This window comes from Equus quagga, chromosome 11 (genome assembly GCF_021613505.1).
Source record: "Equus quagga isolate Etosha38 chromosome 11, UCLA_HA_Equagga_1.0, whole genome shotgun sequence".
NCBI classification, from domain to species: domain Eukaryota; kingdom Metazoa; phylum Chordata; class Mammalia; order Perissodactyla; family Equidae; genus Equus; species Equus quagga.
Window position 1 is genome coordinate 93024615 of NC_060277.1, and position 21550 is coordinate 93046164.

At 46.3% G+C, this 21550-nt stretch overlaps 1 protein-coding gene across 2 annotated transcripts in view; it reads left to right on the top strand.

Annotated features, from left to right (window-relative positions):
• SOCS7 (suppressor of cytokine signaling 7) overlaps positions 1–21201 on the top strand; it is a 29908-nt gene extending 8707 nt beyond the window's left edge. Inside the window, exons 3-10 of one of the 2 annotated variants that reach the window (XM_046676118.1) lie at positions 1557–1661; positions 2115–2216; positions 3086–3216; positions 3724–3892; positions 6009–6137; positions 11587–11722; positions 12122–12271; positions 15389–21201. In XM_046676118.1, coding sequence (XP_046532074.1) covers positions 1557–1661; positions 2115–2216; positions 3086–3216; positions 3724–3892; positions 6009–6137; positions 11587–11722; positions 12122–12242 — 893 coding nt within the window. In that variant the 3' untranslated portion in view covers positions 12243–12271; positions 15389–21201. The remainder of the gene's footprint in view (positions 1–1556; positions 1662–2114; positions 2217–3085; positions 3217–3723; positions 3893–6008; positions 6138–11586; positions 11723–12121; positions 12272–15388) is intronic. The other variant, XM_046676120.1, reaches the window with a different exon arrangement.
• Positions 21202–21550: the final 349 nt, after the last annotated feature.

Here is a 21550-nt window from a genome sequence, read left to right on the forward strand (position 1 = left end):
AAGAATCTTATCCTGTAGTAGCATGTCTTTCTAGTTAATAATTGTTTCCTCTTTAAAGTAAGGAACACTCAACATTTGTAGTTTCAGGTTTGGTGGTCTTGTTTCAAACAGCCTTAGCACTCGTGAATTACATCCTTAATTTAAGTGCTATACCTACAATCTAGACCTCTCTGACCCTTCTGGAAACACACTTATCTGGGCTCATTGCGTTGCTCTGGGCAGCGAGGGTCTCAGTTACTAAGCCATGTAATGGGTTCCTACAACTTCCACTGATGACTTTTAGAAGGGCTTTTCTGCTTATCTTAATTAGTGTTTAAGACCTTTGTAAAAAACTGTATTAGATTCTGAAATCCCAGCTCCTGGCCTTTTAGAGATATTGGTTATCTCATTTTATTAACTGGGAAGTGAAAATTCTCGCTGAGGGGCTTATTCACCCCCCTGAATAAGCAAAAAGGTGTTGGAAGTAATACCCCTAAGGGCCAAATTAGAGAAATCCCAAATTCTGATCTGTGGATCAGCTCTACCAAAACAAACCTATTCTTGGCTGTCAACCTTTGTTAATAAAATATCTTTTATAGGGGCCAGCCCCATGGTGGCGTAGTGGTTAACTTTGTGCATTCTGCTTCAGCAGCCCAGAGTTCATGGGTTCGGATCCCGGATGGGGACCGACACACCACTCATCAAGCCATGCTGTGGTGGCATCCCACATATAATGTGGAGGAAGATTGGCATGGATATTAGCTCAGGTCTAATCTTCCTCACACACACACACACACAAAATCCTTTATATACTCTGATGACTCAAGTGGAGAGAGGATAGATGGAGTTGGGTGGCAAGAAGGAGTGTATATAGCAGAGACCAGAGCTACGTGACATGCTGGGAAGTAGAAGAAATTCCACCAAGCTCCTATTGAAAGGCTTCCTCTAGGCACACTTGAGTTTTGGCTGACAGGGTTGTAAATGCAGTTTTCAGAGTTTGTAGCCTCAGCTATTAGGAAGTAGCTAATAGCTACTGAAATGTTGGTTCTCTTATGAATGAATATTCTAGAAAATCTAGATGTGGAAAGCCATTTAGGAAGAAGTTGGTGCTAACGTTGGGACCTTTATCTGCATTCAGTTTAACAGTTCTTACGTTTTTCTGGCACTTGCTTTCCATGTCCATTTGGGCTTAGAATCAGCCACTTGCTTTGCTCCCTGAGGCAGAGGTTGATATACATGTCTTTAAAATAAATGAGGTGGGTTCCATTTGAATCCATTTGAATCAAGAAGACCCCGTGTTCAGGGTTATATCGTCAGTGGCAGAACCACTTAGTTGGCTTTTCCACTGTCAATCCCATGTTTTTGTCCTAAAGAATCCTTGATCTTTAACAAGGTAAAGGAATGATAGAATTTAAAATTGACTTCTCAGGTGCTGGAGGTGATTCCAGCCCTGGGAGCATTAGCTTTGGAGCTTTTTGAGAGCCATGACCTCTGAGCCTCCCTTGCTTGCCCTTGGCTTTTGGCCTCAGCTTTGGTCAAGATGCTGCTGTAACAGGCTTGCTCTGTGAATCCCTCAGGTGAAACAGTGTCGCTTGTGGACGTGGACATCTCTCAGCGGGGCCTGACCTCTCCACACCCTCCAACTCCTCCTCCTCCCCCTAGAAGAAGCCTCAGCCTCCTCGGTATGGCCTCCTCTCCTCTCTGCCTTTTTGCCCTAGCGGGAGGGTGAGCTCCAGGGACCTGTTGTTCTTTGCCAGGAGCCGAACAGGCTCCTGGGTTTCGAATGATGACCCAGTTATTTTCTGTCCCCTTCTCAGCACCCCTGTTGTCTCCCTAAGAGGTTAAATGGGTCTCTTACCTGCATGTCCTAACATTTACTGTCCATATGTTGATTAGATCTGTATTTATCTTGCCCTGAATCTACTGCTAGTAGGCTGCTTTAGGAATATTCTTACTTTCGTGCTTCTGAGCAAAGAAAACCAGATTAAGATGATCGTTGTCTTCTCTGAAAAAGGGTGAAGGTCAGGCCATCTTGCCCCAGGGAACTGCCTGAAGATCCTTCTCCCTCTGCTCTGCCTTCACTTCTCATTCTGTGCTCATATCTCTGAACCTCTTGCTTTTGTTCTCTCTTCTAGATGATATCAGTGGGACGCTGCCTACATCTGTCCTTGTGGCTCCGATGGGGTCTTCCCTGCAGTCTTTCCCCCTACCTCCGCCTCCTCCACCCCATGCCCCAGGTTAGCTTAGCTTAGAGGCAAGACTTGCAAGAGTTGGGAGTATAAAGTGATAAACTTTTCAGGGAACTCTATTTATGGAAATAACAGAACTTATGAGAAAACTTAAATCTTATCCCCTTGGCTGGACCAAAACGCCTTAGAAATGAGGCCAAGAACTGGTTTTTCTAACCTGTTTTCTTTATGGAAGTGAATCTGATTTTTTTAGAGATAAAATACTATTGAATTTTTTGTCTCTTTGCTGCTGAGACTGTTTTGCAGTCTCTGAGTAGATATCACTTAGAAACTGCCTTAAATTTCAGGATAATGAGGAGGTTTAATATATTGCTGGTTTTCAAAGTTCTCTGGTTTTTCTAAGTTTTAGTATTTACTGCAGCCTTGTAAATAAGTACCAAGCATTTAGTGGCCCATACCTGCTTTGCCAGCCTCCAGTACCCAAGGAATAAAATGAATGAAATTGGCATTTTTTCCTATTTGCCTGGCAAAATCGTTACTCCTCCTGGGCAAGTAAGCAAGTCACTATTTCCAAGGCTGCTTTACCGGCCGGCACTTCACCTCAAGGTGGGAGAAGCTGGAGTCGCTCTAGGCTGGTGAAGGTCCTGAAGTAGTCACCTTAGTCAGGTTAGTGAGCAGCTCCCCTACCCCTTCCCGGGGTTCAGTGCCCCCACCCATCCTTCACAGCTCACACGAGCACACACAGCTTTTTGTTCCAGCCCATCCGGCTCTTTCCCACTGCTTTGCCTTCCACCCTTTCTGGCTTAGCTTCTAATGCCTTGCCCCTCTCAGTTAGCATCTCTGTTTTGGAGGGAGGGTCTGTTTGGGGTTGGGAGCAATGAGGATAAATAAGTGACCAAGACCCTTTTGCCCTGCAGACGCATTTCCTCGGATTGCTCCCATCCGAACAGCTGAATCCCTACACAGCCAGCCCCCACAGCAGGTCCAGTGTCCCCTCTACCGGCCCGACTCAAGCAGCTTTGCAGCCAGCCTGCGAGAGTTGGAGAAGGTAGGTGGTGCCTGAGGACTGGCGGCTCGCTTCCTCTCCCACTCTTCTAATTCTGTACCAGGCTCTCCTTTGATTATTTTTAGAGGAAGAATAGTTCCTTGCCTCTATATTTATGGTGACAAAACAATACACTGCTGCTATTAATTCCATAAGAGATGTCGTAAAATTGAATCTAGGGGGAAAAAAATTTGAATGTGATGAAGATAGGTGTGGAGAAATGTTTGCATAGGCTAAGCTGATTTTGATAGATTAACTGACCCAGGTCCCTCTTCTCTTCTTTGTAGGGCCTTGGTAATGGAATTATAGAATTATTCTTCTGTTACTTTGGAGGGCTCAAAGTATAAAGAGCCTGATGTTCATTGCTAATGAATGAGACATTCTTAGCAGCTTTTACCTATTGAAATTGTTTTGGAAATGAAGGGTTCTCTTATGATAAGATGGATTGTGCTGAAAACTTTGACATTGCTCTGTTCTCTTAATTACTTGAGCACATGTTATCTTTGATAGTGTGGTTGGTATTGGGGGCCAATGAATTGGGAAGATGCAGAGATGAAGCTAAAAGGGAAGCCAGATGGTTCTTTCCTGGTACGAGACAGCTCTGATCCTCGTTATATCCTGAGCCTCAGTTTCCGATCACAGGGTATCACCCACCACACTAGAATGGAGCACTACAGAGGTAAGAGGCACTAGGGTTTGAGGATAGCCTTCTTCTTCCTTTGCCTTTCTCTACCTTTGCTATCTGGCTTTTCCATGGGAGGGATTCATAGAAATGGAACTGTGAATGGGGGGAAAATCTCATAGACTCACTTGAATATTGATGTGGGCACTGGTTTCAATCAGGAGCAGAAGTATTGGTGGGGGTAGGGAGGAGAGTAAGGGTTCCATTTTTTTAAATGGATTCTTAGCATCCTGTGTCTAAATAGGGGGGCCTGAACAAGACTGTTGAAGAACAGAACAAAGCCAGTAAAACTCTCCTGGTAGAAGGAGGAAATAAGCTGGGGCCATTGGACAAACTCTCCCAAGCTTTGTTCATGATTAAATTTGCCATCTAGAGATACTTGGGGTTAAAACATATATACAAAGAAGACCTTAGTGCTGATGCTGTGACTGTTCTATTCTGAATTCTTTGCCTGGTAGTCACATCAGCTCTTCCTGCCAGGCAGCATGGTGATGATAATTTAATTTCTTCTTTTGGTCAGCTTTGAAGTTTCTTAGGAAATAGCCATCAGAACTCTTGAGAGTTTGTGGGGCCATTGTGCTTTGGACTGTCTACCTTCTTCCCTGGTGGTACCGCCTCCGTTGTGGTCAGGTTGTGCTTACTGTTCCAGTCGTGTCTAGAAGCTGTTAAACACAGCAGTCTGGATTGGCTTTGCATTGGGGCATTCTGTGTATGACTTGGGCCAGAAACTTGTGATGACCACTGGTGATAGGACGGGGTGGTCCATCCTTCGTCAAAATACCTGCTTATGCTGCACATAGAAAAGTGCGGAGTTTTGGGGACTCATCCCTCCCGTCCCTCACACTCGCCCACGTGTGCTCACCCTTCAGTGAGCTGTGTAAGACACTGCATCTCAAGCAAGAGTCTCTGTCATGCTCTGCTCAGGCACCACCACATCCTTCCCGCTCTCAACCATGTCCTTCTGCTGGATTTATTTGGTTTGCTTCTCTTTTGAGGCAGGAAGTAGTTGTTTAGGTCAGCATAGCTTTGTGCATGGTTTCCTCTGCCCCCACCTCTGTCTTAGAGAGGCATGAGAGAAAGGAACCTCAGACCAAAGACCTGAGAATTAATTAGATACCTGTGGGTAGACTGCTGCCTGTTTTCTGCTGTTCCTAAAAACAAAAATCAAACAGAAAAACAAAATGCAAGGCAAAGCATTTCAGAGTGAAGATTTCTGTAGACCTATTAAAATGGTAAATGACTAGGCCCTGGGAATGATGAGTAAATGCTTGACCTCTAGGCTCCTGACAGGTGAGATGCCAGGAATGAGAGAGCTCTTTCAAATGGTTCTCCAATTACTTTTTGTTCAAAGGGACTTGTCTTCCTTGAATAAATGGGATTTTTAATAGAAGCCTCGTGGGCCTTTCAGTTGCCGGTTTGCAGTGGAGCCTTTGTCTTCGTCTTTTTGAGTGACCCTGTAGGAGAAGCTCGAGAGGCTCAGATCGGCAGCTTTCTCGAGTGATTAGTATCCCTTTTGTGGGGGATTCCTTTGGATCCAGTGCTTTAGTTTTGGGAGTTTTTTGTTGTTGCTTTAAGTCATGGGAGTTCAGATTCCCTTTTGCCTTTGGGATTGGAAAGTTGGGGTGGGATGTTTGTAACATGTTGGGCTGTGGGATTTTAGAAGTTAAAGAAGAAAAGACTTAGAATTTGGCTTTTTGTTGCTAACACTCGTGAGAGAGACCCACACGTCTGCTGTTCTTGTCTTTCCTCGTCTCAAGGAGTGTCATTTAAACTCGCTTTTGCTTTGGCAGTCTTTCCTTATGGTCTGTGATTTAAGGATTATAGTGTGTTCATGCTTGGCAAAATCTTTTATGTCTTTTTTTTACTTGAATTTATTATTTACTTGTTCAAGAAAGCCTTGTAAGACCTAATTTATGTCTTATTAAAGGCAACATCTTTCCTTCCATTAATTGTGGAACAAGCAGGAACAAGTGGCTTCAGGGACATTGTCTGACTCAGCTTGCCCACAGACTACCCTCCCAGAAGTGGGAATCATGAAAGTGTTCTAGCTAGCCCCCCTGATCTTTTTAAGGTAAGTTTTACATCTTTACCTCTCTGTAATTTTCCATGGCAGGAACCTTTAGCCTGTGGTGTCATCCCAAGTTTGAGGATCGCTGTCAGTCGGTGGTGGAGTTCATTAAGAGAGCCATCATGCACTCTAAGAATGGGAAGTTTCTCTATTTCTTGAGATCCAGGGTTCCAGGTAAGGCTGTAGTTATATTAATGATTTAACTTACTTGGGTACCATCCAATAACATATCAAAATGTGCCCCTGCAAAAAGAAAAGGCCACACTTACTTGAAGCTCTTTATTTATTTTATTTATTTTTTTTTTTTGAGGAAGCTTAGCCCTGAGCTCCCATCTGCTGCCAATCCTCCTCTTTTTGCTGAGGAAGACTGGCCCTCAGCTAACGTCCATCCCCATCTTCCTCCACTTTATATGTGGGACGCCCGCTGCAGCATGGCTTGCCAAGCAGTGCCATGTCCATACCCGGGATCCACACTGGCGAACCCCGGGCTGCTGAAGTAGAGCGTGTGCACTTAACCGCTGCACCACGGGGCTGGCCTTAAGGAGGCTTTTGAAGCTCTTTTTCTTGGCTATTATAGCAGCCACTCTTTCTAGAGTCCAGTGATTAATCCCCTGCCCTGTACATTAATCTCTCAACATATTGAAAAGGAATCTTTGCATCTTTGACCACGTGAATGAGAAAACAGATCTTGCCTCTCATACGGGCATCATGTGAATATTTAACATTCAGAGGTGTCTCCTTGTCCCTCATCCAGGCATCTCACACTTACATGTGAAACAGAGAGTAAGAGCTCTCAGGTCATTTCCACGGGAACAGGGAAGGTAAAAGAAAGGCAATGGCGAGTGTCAAGGAGGCTGAATTCAATGGCATTGTGCTCTAGATTTTGTCCATGTTGTACTAAATTTGCTGTTAAAAGTAGGTGTTTTTTGTTGTATCTTGTATTCCTACCACTGTTGAATATAAAGACTTCTCTCCATTTGAGAGCACTGGGCAGTTCCCATCTTTGCTGGTTATATAGTCTTCCTGCCTGCTAAGTAGCGAGTTACATGTATAATCTCTGTTGAAGGGGGAGAAGGGATGGTTTAGAGGAATCTGCTTTTATAGTGTTGGGAAAAATAACGTGACAAGCACATTAATTGGGGAATTTGTAAGACAAACAGCACTTAAAAAATGAGAACTTCATGCTTTCCCATTGAATCAAATTAAGATTCTTAAACAAACTGGGTGCCAAGAAATTGCTCTAGCCAGAAGTTGGAGGGAGCCTCAGGCAGAACATCAGTAGCAGGCTTGAGCCAGGTTACAGGAATGTGTCTTATAATCTTGGTGATTTAAATAAGTGTGACAGGGTGCGAACTATATTAATTCTTACTTCATTTAATATTTGCCTCAGTGCTGTCAACACAGCTGGGTCTCATGCAGTTGACTTGGTTAAAGGGAAAAGTTAGAATCCTTTCTTATAAGAATTGACTCTGCTTAGCAGTTTTTAAAGTTTGTGGCTTTTGGCGGGGGTATTTATTTAACAAACATTTATTTTGTAACTCAGTCTCAAAAATAAGCCACATCTTTACTCTCAGAGAGCTCAGCCTCAAAGAGGGTACAGGTTGGAAGATAAAGGCAAGAACAGGGGTTAAATTCAATACAAGACGTGGCGGTGCTCAACAAGGGCAGGGTGATCCACTCTGTTTGTGGGTGAACTAGGGAGGTCCTCAGAGGCTTCTGGAGTCTGGAGCGTGTATCTCCTTGTAGAGTATTGAGAGACTTCATAGACTCTTGGACACCTCGAGTCTAGCTCATTTCATTCCACAGATGTGCCCTGTCTGCAGAAATGTTACCTAAGATTCTTAACATTGTTAATGGCTAGAGCTTGTAATAATTGCTACTATTTATTGAGTGCCTATCTTGTGCCATGTACTTTGTCAGCTTCTTTATTTAAATATCTCTCATTTCTTACAACAACTCCAAAGTTAGATAATAGCTTGGTCTACTTACAGATGAGACTGTTTTCACTTTGCTGGTGAGGACACTGAGTCTGAGGCTCAGCCGTGAAGTTACTATAAAGGGTGCTCAGCTTGTCACTGCTGAAGGCGGGGTTCAAATGCAGGCCCAACTAACTCTAAACCCTGTGCTTTATTTGCCCCCCCTCTGTTATGGGGAAAAGTAGCAGTAAGCAATGGGCAATTGAGTTTGCTGGACTTGTGGAGGGTGTCTTTCTAGGAGCTCTGATAGATGCTACAGGTAGGATATCTATTTATCCTTAAAATTATAACCAAGTTGAGAAGGCAAAGCAGAGTTAGTGTTTGCCCCCAGACCACACGTGACCTCTCCTTGAAGGATTGGCCCAAAGAAGGTAAAGCCCATGCTCTCCTTTACCATCATTTCCTGTCCTCCTTCGCTCATCATAAAGGTCTAGGCGTTCTATGAGGTTGCCTTTATTAGGGGCGGGGATCGGCGTGAGGCAGAGCTAGTCATTCGCATTTAGGTTGAGCTCTATCAACCTGCACCAGGGATTTTAACTCAGGACATTCTAAAAGGAGCCGGTTGGTTCAGACTTTGGGATGATGATAACTGAATGCCTACAAAGGGCCAGGTATTATTTCATTTAACCCTTACAAAATCCTTTGAAGGGTTATTACAGTCTCTCTTTTTTAAAACAGATTAAGAAACTGAAGTACAGTGCGTTGCAGAACCAGGATGCAAAATTAAGTTTTTCTGGCTCAAATGTAGAGCTGGATGCACTAGCAGGACATGGAGGCTTGTGTTAAAGGGATGCTAAGGATCATAGGAATCGTCAAGCTAGGTCTAATGGGAAAGTTCTGGATGGTGGCACAGAAAGAGCAGAAGGAAATTAGTTAAAATAAATAGAATAATTGGCATCTAGGGGAGGGGGCCCTTGGTACAAATCATGGCACCTGAACCTGGTTTCTCCTTATCTCTTCTCACTATAGTATTGGAGCATGGGCATAACAAATCTGAGGCCACTGATTGCATCTCAGTCTGGCCCATTCCACAGTTGTAAACCAAACCCCTAACACCAGGCTGCAGTCTCTAAAGGAGAATGTGATTGGATTAGCCCAAAACCTTCCATGCTGTTGGAGCCAGAACTGAGAGTGAACTGTCCTTCTTAGTTGGGGGAATCCTCTTCATCTGTGAAGTGCATGAAGAGAAAATACCTTTTCTTGTTAAATCACACTTTGAGTTGGACAATGCTAAGGAAATTGATCACTTCCTCTTTTGTAACCATCATTAAGCTTATACTTAATTGTTCAGTGACGTGTTGTCCCTGTATCCCAGGGTTTCTCAATTCAGCATTTGGGGCTGGATAATTCTGGTCTTCAGGGAAGTTTGGTGTGGCAAAAAGACCTGGGTGTTCAGGTGCTCAGACCTGGAAGAGATTTGTCCCCCTTAATCTGGTCCATGCTGGGGAAAGAGAAAATAGTGAAGTAGCTGGAAACTAGATTTGTGCCCAGGACCCCTGGCACAAGGACCAGAGGAAAGTTCCTGATGATCACTGTCCCATCTCGCCCTGTCCCTTCTGGCTGCACTGCTGGCTTATCTTGGATTTATTTCTCTTTCTGACCTCTTCTGTTAAGACGCTCTAGATGTGAGAGCTCCAATCATTTGGTACTTTTGGGAGCAAAAATGGTCAGGTTGGCACCAGGGACTATCAGAGAATTGCTGTTTATGAACCTAAGGCTAAAAGTAACACAATATAATAGGCAAGTATATATGGTCATTAAAATTCAAGTAGGCAAACAATCAGATAATTGTATGCTGCTTATTACCCTCATCTCTTTAAGCACAAGTCCTATCGTACTGTGTCTTTGGGAATAAATAATGAGATACATAAATTACTTTTATCTCTGAAACATCATGTTGAATTTAGCAATATTACAACCAACCCCCAAAAGCTTTCTGTTTGCCATAGTTTAATTTACTAAAGAATATTTTTAAAACGTGAGAGAAAGGGTAAATTCAAAGAGGCATTTGAACCCCAAATCATTTTTGAAAACCACTTGAATTTAAATATATTCAAGAGAGAAATTCATGTGTGAATTTTTTTTTTTAATGGTGTGGGAGGAGAGGACAGCCCACGTGGGTGGAGGAGGGCTGCAGTGCTTCAAAATACAAGCCTTAGGCCTGAAGAGGTGGAGTGAGGAGAGGACTCCGAGAGGCTGGTCATGAATCATGGTGCTGTGACGGCCCCTGTCAGACAGAGAACACCCCTGAGAGCTTCCCTGGGCTAAACTCTTCCTCACGCAGAGCCAGGGGTTCAAGACAGGCCAGCTCTGTTGGGTCTGTGCCATGAGCAAGTTCTCTAAGCCCAATAGGCCTCAGTTTCTTTATATGTGAAATGGGGATAACAGTGGTGTTTGTCTCAAAGTATAGTTTTGAAGCCTAAATGAGTTAAATGTTTTTAAGATAAGCTTACTTGTTTATTAACAGTATAATATGTATTTCGTTTTGGTTTTTTGGGTTTTTTTATAAACTCAGTTGTCAATGACCATGAAAAGGCTTTGAGAGGCAATCTGCAAGCTTTAATTTTTTCTTCTCACGGCTCCAAACAAAATTTAAACACTCTTTGAAATTAAACTCCAAAAATAGTACATATTTTATTTTCTAACAAGTTGTGTGTACAGAATTTCTTTTGATATGACGATGACTGAGAAAAGAATTCTTTCAAAGATTTTGCAACTCAGATTCTTTCTGAGAGCAGTTTGCTTATTTACCTTCCATTGCCCCTTTGTTTATTGAAACGAGGATATGCTTTGTTCCTTTGAACCTGTTTCAGTGTCCCTGCCAGTCTGGGTGTCTCCATTCTGTGGCTTTGACCTTTAGTGGGTTGGAATTTCCCTGCGCAGAGCCTGCTGATACTCATGAAACACGGTGTGGGGCTCCTGGCTGGCATCAGTCAGCAGGCACTTCTGCACTGAGTGCTACTAATTCCACCTTGCCCAAGCAACTGTAGTTGCTTTTCTTTTAATAGCATCATCCTCTTTTTTTCTGTTCCTGTACCCAGCCTAAAAATTCAGAATCAAGGAGGGTGGTGGTGGATAGGAAATAGAGGTGGTTAAAACTGATGGTTCCAGTTCGAAGTAATGGCAGGAGTCATAGGCTTGTCAACTTTGGTCTCAGCTGTTGCCTTCTGCTTACCAGCCTCTCAGTTGGAATTTGCTGGGGACCCCTCAGCACAGCCTTTCTGAGCCCTCCGCTTCAGTATACTGCTAGATGTGCTGAACAAGTATCTTCCCTTCCCAACACCGGTGCTTTTGATTCTTGCCCTTCACTGAGAGCCTCAGACCTGGGATTGGCTGCTTGGCTCCAAGGAAAGTCTCTAGCTTGGCATTTTTAATTGGGCTGTTCTGAAGAGCAAGACTCTCAGGTGCTAAGAGCGATGCTGGGGAGGCCCTCGGTAGAGGATCGTAGATTCTCCTGAGTGTGAAATATGGTAGTGGCGCTTCTGCAAATGGAAATCAGCAGTCCTTTGTGGAAGGGAGATTTGCACAGAACACAGGTGTGAACTATAAAGAAGCCCCATTTCCCTTTGCTGGGTCTCTTCATAAGAGAAATTGTGGTTAGCTGCATTGTTCCCTCTGAATATTTCTCTTGATTTTCATTCTTGAAGGACTGCCACCAACTCCAGTCCAGCTGCTCTATCCTGTGTCCCGATTCAGCAATGTCAAATCCCTCCAGCACCTTTGCAGGTTCCGAATCCGACAGCTCGTCCGGATAGATCACATTCCGGATCTCCCACTGCCTAAGTACAATGGGGTCTTCAGGGTTGGGGCAGGAGGGCGGGTTAGTTACAACTGTTAGTGAGGCCTGCAAGCTGATTGCACAGGCAGAGCCTGGCAGCATTCACAGGCCTCATCCTTTCACTTCTGCTGTGTCTTAGCACCTAACTCTAGAGCTGTCACTTTGCAGCCAGAAGGGAGGCAGGTGTGTGTGGGTCGGCCTCCGTTCTGCAGTCTCTGTGAAGGGTGGAGGGAGAGAGACAGAACTGTAAGTGAGGAAATGGGAGTGTGGCCAGGGCGGCAGAGTCTTTAGTGTAGCCTCAGCCATACAGGGATTGAAAAGGGGGAAGGGTTGAACAGAGGTGGTCTTTCTTTTATAATCTATGTAAATAACACCTTGTGTGTATCCCTCTTGTGTTTTTACAGACCTCTGATCTCTTATATCCGAAAATTCTACTACTATGATCCTCAGGAAGAGGTATACCTGTCTCTAAAGGAGGCGCAGCTCATTTCCAAACAGAAGCAAGAAGTGGAACCTTCCACGTAGCGAGGGGCCCATGCTGCTCACCACCAAGGGTATGAGCTCTTGGCTCTCTGTCCAGTCAGGTCTCTTCCTGGGCAGTTATTGTCATGCATTGGGCCTTGTCTCTCTCCCCTCACCCTGTGTATACCCCCGATGCAGGCATCTGCCCATAGAGTTACCACATCTGATAATGGAGTCCCCAAGGGGACACATACCCCAGTTGAGAGAAGAGCAGATGGACCTGAGAGGCTTAAAGAATATTTGCCATGCAGCGTGCAGGCTCATCACTGAGTATAAATAAGGAGGACACACAAGTGTAGCTAAGTGTGCAGCCTTCTCTCATACTTTGGCTGCTCTCCCTGATCTTGCACGAATGACACATAAAGTGGGAAACCAAAGGGAAAAAAAACTTCATCACAGGGAGGCAAGCGTGCCTTTAATTGCAATAGGCATGCACGTCAGTGAGAGCTGCACTGTGTCCCAAGGCTTGGAACATGGGGCTGAGGAAAAATAGCTTGCTCTTCTACTTAGAGTGCCACTTGGGCCACTGAAAAGTAAATCGTTCAAAAGAATAAGTGAATTAACCAAGGAATTCATTTATCTAAGAGGCTATTCTCCCGTTACTACACTGACTGAGTTCTACTCATTTATTTTCCCATAAAATGTCTTGGAATACTGGTTTGTGCAGATGAATTCTAATTAGTCTTTTAAATTGCATTAGTAGGAACATTGAAAGGTAGAGGAGAGGAGGGAACAGAATTGCAGTTGCAATTTGGTAGTGTGGGTTACCTGCACCATTTCACATTCTAGTGATCTACTGCGGGGTGCAGTGCCCTCCATCTTTCCTCTTAGTGTGGAGTGTCCTTTTTTTTTTTTTGCTGAGGAAGATTAGCCCTGTGCTAGTCTTCCTCTACTTTGTATGTGGGTCACTACCACAGCATGGCTTGACAAGTGGTGTAGATCGCACCTGGGATCCAAACCTGTGAACCCAGGCCTCCAAAGTGGAATGCACGGAACTTTAACCACTCTGCCACAGGGCTGGCGCTGGAGTGTCCTTTTTAGGGATTGAATACTTCTGCTTCTAACCTTCTCTGTTCTCCACTCCCATCCCCCGCAGAAAACAAACTTAAGGGGAAAAACCACAGGAGCAGTCGCCTTAGCAGGAAAAGGGGGCTTTAATCTCTCCATTCTCTCTGCTCTGTTCATAATGGGAGAGAGTGACAATTGGTGTTTATATCCCATGGGTTTTTTTGAGCCCAGTTGTCTGTTTCCTCTTGGCCCTGGAAGTCCCTGATCCTGTGCTATTGGGGAAAAGCACGTGAGCCAGGCTAATAAGGGTTAACAAGGCGAGAAAGAATGAAGAAGCGGGATCAAGAAATGCTAACTCTGGGAGGCTGTAGAGTTTTAACTTAAAGGATCCTGGATTGGGTGTACAATCTCTTATCATACCTGCAATTATATGCAATTTTGTATGCCCTTGGAAGCGACGCCTAAAACATCTAAATGCTAATGCCTAGGAGGATTTCTCTACTTGGTGGCTTTGCAGTTGAAATTAGTCTGGGAAGGTAGAAGGGAACTAGGGAGGCTCACCTGCTCGACTGCACCCTCGAGGAGTCATTAGGACCCTTCAGTCAGAGCACCACTTCTGCAGGTGCTGTGCCTTAGGAGGAACCCACGTGGCCAGGAGTACAGTCAGAGAAAGGCTCAGGATAGTGGAGGGCTTCAGACTTCATCATATGGGGAATAAATGGTTAACATGGAGCAGAGAAGTTTTAGGGTAAGAGGGCCTTGATAGCCCAAGTGTTTGATGGATTTTCCTAAGGGTGAGTGATTAAACTTTCTCTGTGTGGTTCCAGGGGCAGGACAAGGACCACAATGGATGTAAGTTAGAAGGAGTTAGCTTTCAGTCCAGCTTTAGAAGAGGTCCAAAATGGGATGGTTTTCCACAGGAGTTAGTGAGCGCCCCATTTGTTTCTTCACTCAGCAGATATCTCCATGTTTGTTAAGCACCCAGTGTGAACTGGGGAAGAGAGTGCTGGTCATCGAAGGCCCTGTTCTCCCTGAGCTGCAGTCTGCATAGAGACAGACAGCAAACATGTAAAGAAATGAACAGGCTAATTACAGTTGACTGTGCATGTTATGAGGAAAATAAAGCTGGGTGAAATTTAGTGATTAGTGGTGAGATACTACTCAAGTTTGGGTGATCCAGGAAGGCTCCTGTGAGGAGGTGACATTTTAGCTGAGAGCTGAATATCAAGGAGTCAGCCATGAGAGGATGTGGGAGCAGAGCATTCTGGGCAAGAGGTCCTGTAAGTATAAAGGCCCTGAAATGGGAAGGGCCGTGATACGATCAGGGATAGGCCAGGGGTAGCCATTTGTCATGAGTGTGGGGGCAGCCATTTACTGGCAAAGGGTTGAACTGAACTCCCAGGCTCTCTGTTTGCTCTGACACTTTGTTGCCTGTGGCAAGGAACAAGCATCATGCTGTACTTGCTCCTGGTTAGACCCTGGGACCCCATGAAGAAAAGTAATGACACTTCCCAAGGGAAAGGTCTTCACAGTGTGAAATTTGGCCCTTAAGACTTCTTTTAGTCAGGCCAATTTTAATTTGAGAGTTCTGTGCCTGCTGTTACCTGGGGGATTTCATGCCGGGGTACTTGGAGTCAGGACAGAGCAACAGCTGCAACAGTGCCCTTCTTACATCAGAGGCTAGAGCTGCACTGGCCTTTGTGATTATGTCAGCGCTCTTCTCTAGCCAGAAGCTGCAGAGACCTACAGCTGTTCCTAGCCAGGCTCACAACGGCTTACTCCAGGGGCTCAGTTCCTTTTTTAGCCCCTCAAGCAGGTTGGCCTCTGAGAAGAAGTGGGAAAAAGAGTGGGTGGAAAATTAAAGAGAAAAGGGAAGAGAGAAGTTGGGCAATGTGGTGGGATATGTTTATTAGTTATTTTAGGACCTTTTTTTGGCGTCCATGTCGTTGGCTGCTCAGGCCCCCCTGACAAGGGCCGTTTGCTACGTCGCTGGCCAGCCACAGTGTTTGTGGAAGTGTCTGGCTGTCCAGACTCCGTTCTCCTTAGCTGTACTTCTTCACCTCCAGAGGCCAGGCTCTTCTTCGCTCCATTTTGGTTCCACTCTGTTGAACCACTCTAATTTTTTCCACTTTTTTACCTAGGCATTTGGTTGCTAAGCTCCAGTTTTGAAGAACCAAATGAAGCCACCATGAAAAGAGGAGTGAGGAAAGGCAAGAGGAAATAGGAAGGGTTGGGATCCTCTGCACGAAGACTTTGGTTCCCCTCGTGACCCTGGGGCTTGGAAGAAGCACACAGCCGTCCTCTCTGAGTGGGGCGCCACCCTTCCCATCCAGCCCCTGTGGTGTCCCGGAACTGGATGAGCTGCTTGGAAAACTGGAAGAAGTCTCAACACTGTTCCTTTTTCAGAAATTTTGTTTTGGATATTTGCATTTTTCGGTATGGAAAACTCACGTTAAAGGCGGCTGGGGTTTGTGCCCATGGCATTGGAAGTGGTCCAAGGGTGAGCAGGTCCGAAGGAAGGGAAGTGGGGGCAGGGGATTGATTGCCAGTGACGGTCATTCAGCTGGTGCCAAAGGCAGAGTGCGAGTCTTCACCACTGACTTTGAAGAAGGGAAGAGAAGGAGTCAGAAGTGCAGATCAAGCTGGGAGTTTCCGAGGGATTAGAATCTGCTTCTCTGTGAGCAAGGGCAGCCGCAGGAGGAGCAGGAAGGAGAGGAGGGTGGGTGGTCTTGAAAGCAGATTAGCGGACAGAAACTGGCAAGTGGCCTCTGCAGGGGAAACAGTGACTCCTCACATCCGTTCCTTTTAAGGTTTAGGAACCTGATTTCGGGATCACCTCTCAAAGAATCTGTTAGTTTTATTTTACTGAATTCCTAAGTTTTGTGACCTCAAGTTAGCCCCATTCTTCCTCTACCCTCAACTCATTCCCCTCGAGATAACTGTACATTTCACTCTGGTCATGGTAACATCATTCCTGTTGCTTCTGCCAGCTGTTAAGGCAATAGTTCTTCTCATCACCTGAGCAGTTCAGAGCTCCAGTCGTGGGCTGCTAGAGTTAGTGGAGCGCGCTTCCAGATCCTTAATGGCAAACTGTACCCGTGACTTAGGAGTCAGTGTTGCTTACCTCCATATGTCTGTCAGCTAGTGAGAGGGAATGTGGAGCAAGGTGAGAAAGGAAGCCATTGTCACTGTGCTCTTCCTAGAGAAAGCTCTGTGGTGACTCAGCCTGAATGGGAGGTCCCCAGATCGGCAAGGAGGAGAGCATTACATCTCACGGTTTTGGGTTTATCACTGTTGTCCCACTTCTGGGATGGGAGGTAGCAAGGGCTTCTTAATTCTCCTGTGTTCTTTCTAGCAATGCACACATTTTCCTGAGTCAGATCCTGTTTGCCCTCCTTTCACTGGAAAGTCTGTCAGATGCTGATTTGAGAGTTACCTGTCTCCCAGGTGGGAGTGGAGGAGGAGGGAGAAAAACACCAGTGCTTTTCACTGGTCTTTAATTTTTTATGAAGCAGGCCATTGTCAAATCATAACATTATGAGTTTGCTTTTCTGTGGAGTTACTCTGGGGAAGGGTTTGCTATTAAGATGTAAAAATTGAGCTGTTTGGTCTTTATTACTCTTTTTCAGTAGGTGTTCCATTAGACTGCTTCTTTTGGTTCCCCTCTGCTTATATCTGCCTCATCTCATGAGATAAATAATATTGTTGGGTTTGTGGTTTCCTGGATCGGGGTGAAGCCCCGTGTCTTGGTAATCTGCCTCATCTGGCCTTCTGCCTTACGTCCTGCATGGAATGACCAGTCTTCCTCCTTGTAGCTAAGTTGGGAGGAACTTGCATAGTTACCTGGCTTCAAAGAAGTGGCCCACAAATTGAGCTTTGTAGCATAAACACAGTCCCCCTCTGATTTGTCCTGAGGTACCTTTTCTCTCCTTGGCTTCCATGGTCATATTACCCACCAGTTAAGATTGTGATCCCAGAAATCGGCGTAACTCGTGAGTCTTGCCTCCTGAGGGTGCAGACTAACTTGCTATCCTGCAAAGGCCCAGCCCGCTGTGGAGCCTGCAGCCTGCAGTCTGCAGTCGGTTGTGATCCTCGAGCGGCTGATGTGCAGCTACCTGGGATCTTTTCTTTTTCTTTTTTTTTTTTTTTTTTTTTTTTACCATTTTTGCCACTCATAATTGTAAAATTATTTTTAGTATGTGCTTGCCTTGCTGTGGTCTAGAAGCTGTGGAAAACACAAGAGGTGGAAGACATGATATCTGGGCTAAGGGAACTTTTAGGTGACTGCCACACATGAAGCAACTGGAGGATGACAGTGTGGCAGAGAGAATCAAGGGCTGTCTGTAAAGGAATTCAGAATGGATAAGATCAGGGTAGACCAGATGGTCAGGAAAGCTCCATGGTTGTGAGGCTTTGGGTCGTAGGCGAGGGCAGGACAGTGAGATGAGAAACATGAACAAAAGTGTGGAGGCAGAATCCTCATGGCATGTCCTGAACAGCGCACAGTCCTGAGTGCACAGCAGAGCAGCAAAGAATCCTTTCAAAGGGCTATGGTCTCGAGCGAAACTTCCCGTGTATCAGGCAGATCTGAATGCTGAGGGGTTATAATGGTGAAGTAGAGCCCCAAGCCGGAAGTCAGCCAGTTCCTGCCCGTAGCCTGGGAGCTCACTGTTCTCTGCACAGCCTGGGTGAGCCCCTGTACCCCTTGTGGTACCAGGGGTTTCTCTGGGAGAATTCATACACTCAGGTGCAAAACCAAACCAGCTGAGGAGGTGTGACCCAGCCTCCCCACCATCCTTCCTTCTCCTGGAAGGGCAGTGTTTACCTGTGTCCATGAGCTGTCTGTGCATTGGTCACCGTCCAGGCTGTAGCATGGTCCTTCCCCAGTAGAGTGGACTACAAGACAGAGTCGCGAAAGAGGAGATAGGCTCCATCAGCGGGTGAGGAGGAAGAGGCGGCAGTGGGGCAGTTGGCTGAGGTGCCAGCCTGGTCAGAGAGTAAACAGGGTTGGGGGCAGAAACAGCTGGCCGGTCAGCGCTTCCCTTTCACCTCTTCTGCCTGGGCCCAGCCCCTGCTTTGCCAGGTCTGTGTAGAGCTCATTGAAATGCATCTACAGAGGAAATGCATTCCTTTTTGGTGGTGGTTTTAAAGTCATAAACTGGAGAAGGTTCTCCCTGTTAGGGACTCATCATCCATTTCTCAGTGGACGGCTGATGTCAGGACCCTCAGGCCCTGCCTGTGTAACGCTCGCTTGTTTATGATTGATCTACTGTAACTTTCCTTGGGACAGGCGTGAACCACTGTGAGCCAGTGACAACTACTGCTATAACTCGCTGTTACTTGAAGTGCATGTGCTGTGGTAGGAGCACAGGAGTAAGGAGGGCGGGGCTTTGGTGTGGGGACTAGATCAGTGGGTGACAACTGGCAGTTTGGGACCATTGGCAATGACCTTGGCCTGGTCACCTGCCTGTGCCTAGATATAGTGAATGTAACACCCTGGAATGGGAGCCGTGGCCTGCGGCACCAGCCTCCTGGGAGGAAAGGCTTGGCAGAGAGCTTGCTGCCACGGTTTCTACCCTCCTCCTTAGCTCCTTTTCCCTGGGGCTGACTGTGTAGGCCCCGTGTTGAGGTTGGGAGTGATGTGGAGATAGCTGCAAACACCCCTACCGCGCACACCAGGAGGACCTGGGGAGTGTGGGGCGGGGATTAGTGCCCCCAGATCTGGGTGTCAGAGGTTGGGGTAGAGCCGGATGCCCTGGGGAGCGGCCTTTTCAGCCCCATCCCAGGCCCATGAAGAGCCTGGCCTGCTTGCAGCCCTGGGGTCCCCGCAGGAAGCAGGATAGGAGGGACTTTCCCCCTAGGTCTGATCCTTCCCTGCCCTGCGCCTCGCCCTGGCTCTGAGCCCTGAAGCTGGAGGACTAGGCACTGGGATCCAGCCCTACGGCAGCTGGAAGGAGGTCTGCACGTCTGTGTGTGCACATGTGCCCGTGTGTGCGTCTTCATTTGCAGAAGTCTTGCCACTGGTTGGGGTGTTGAGAGCATCTCTACTGGGGGGAGACCTGCCATTTGTTTTCCACTTTGAAGAGAATGACACGCCCCCTGTCCCTAAGGGAAGAGCTTCGAGTTAGACATTTTCCCTATGGGAATCCTCTTGGTTTGGTTTGTGGGAAAGGGGGGAATGGATAAATGATTTTTATCTCTAATCGTCAACACAGCTCTTCTTACACTGAATTTGTGCTATTGCATACATGTAGCCATCTTTCTTTTCACTGCAGCAGTGTTTATCAGTAGTTCGAAATGATTTATTTGCTCCTGGGGAGTAAAACTTTTTTTATTAAAAAAGAAAAAATAAATAAAGAAAAGTGTGACCCCCTCCCCCCATGATAGCTATGGGATTACTGGGCCACAAAGCTCAAAAAGGCAAAGTCGAGTCTGCCAGTCCCCGTGATCCATCCTGTTTTGACATTGGAGCCTTCATGCTCAGCACAAAATGACAGGAGGCCTTGAGAAGATGGAGAGCAAAGCCTTGGGAGGAGTGAGATGGGGGTTGGACCACAGAGCCAGGGGCACTGGAGACTCAGGTGCTGCAGTTAGAAAAATAGAAGAGTGAATTGTATTTAAGATTGACTCTCATCTGCCAGGGAAAGACCTTTCTTTACATGTAGGTTCCATGTTGTCTCTGTCCTTTTCATCACTTCTTCACCTTCCTGGCAGGTGCCGCTTTCCTGTCCTGTCTACCCCTTTTCCCGTCCCGTCTCACTCCCATCTACCTCCCAGGAAGCCAGTCCTGCATGCTGAGTCTGTGACATGCCTTCACGCCCATTTCATCCATTGCATCTCATTTAGAGGGTACCTGGAACTGCTCCACCCCCTGCCCCCACCCCCTAGTCCTTTGCCATGCCAAGAGGCATCAAGGGGCAGGCAAAAAGCAGCCAGCTGAGGCTGGAAGACCTGAATGTCTGGTTGCAGCTGGACTGCAATCGTAGTTGCTGTTGCTTCTGGAGGTAGAGTGCAAGGAAAGCTTAGGACACTCTTGATCAGAAGCCAGGATAACCACAAACCGCACAGCCCCGCTCAGAGCTGCGTCCTAAGCCCCTTACTCAGCTCAGGTGGAGCGGGAAGGCTGGTCTGACTGCTCCATCCTTGGTGCTCCCTTGAACAGGGACCTGCCCCTCACTGTTAGGCCCAGAACCTTTCCCAAGGGACTAGCATAATCCAGGCACTGCTCTGGGGGCAGGCCAGTTGTTGGAATGCCAAAACTGGTGCTGCCCGTGGCACAGCCCCTGCTGTACATTTTTTGGTTGTTTTTAAGAAACTCAATGAAGAAGGGTGTCATTCTGGGCTCGAGTGGTTGCCAGTTCTTCACCATAAGGGGAGCCACACCCCCTGCAACCACTTCTGTCCTCTTCGGCCACCCTGCCCTCCTCCAAGCCAAAGCGTGGCCTGGCTTTTGTCTTCCCATTTAGTTTTTCTCCCTTTTTGTGCTTAATTTATTAAAATAGTTGCTGTATAATTTATTTTCATAAACTATAAAAAATTACTAAATGGTTAAAATAGACTTGCAGGCCAATCTTAAATGGGGTGGGAGGGTCTGAGGGTGGGTGGGGAAAGGGAAAGATGTTTTGATATAAACAAAACAAATGCACTTTGGGTGTGTTTTGGTATTTTTCTGGGGATAGAGGGGTGGTGTTGGGATGTCCCTGTAGATTAGTTCCAGAATGGGGTGTCTGTATATACTGTATCAATAGGCATGTTTGACTCTTGTAAAGGGACGTTAGTAGCTGCTGCAGGTCCTGTTGGGAAACTCCATGTACAATTCCCGGGTTTTTGTAAGTGTCAGTGCGGGAGACATTTGACTCTTGTGTTTGTATCTCCTTTTTATGATTGCTGTACTGACCCATGTCTTTTTGGGGAGGGGTGAACAGAGATTTGAAATAAAAATGTTTAGAAATTATGTCCTGTTATTTGGGTGTGTGTTTTCAATCCCTCTCCCATCTCATATGACTCCTTACACCTACACCAGCCTCAGCCAAGCAGAGTGCATCCAGAATTGGTCTTGTCTGGGGTCGAGATGCTGAAGAATTCCTGAGGCTGACCGCCACTGCTCAAAGCTGCTTTCTCCTTCCCCAGGAAGTGGACAATTGCAGAGAGCTTTCTGGGGCCACGTGCCTGTGCCCTTTTTGCCTTGGTGAGCAGCAGCGTGGGGCTCTACCCAGGGAGAGTTCATACTTCAGCATAGTAGTCATTCCTGGGATTTACCGAGGCTGGCAGTCAAGGCTTTTTCTATAAGTTTAACCTGCATC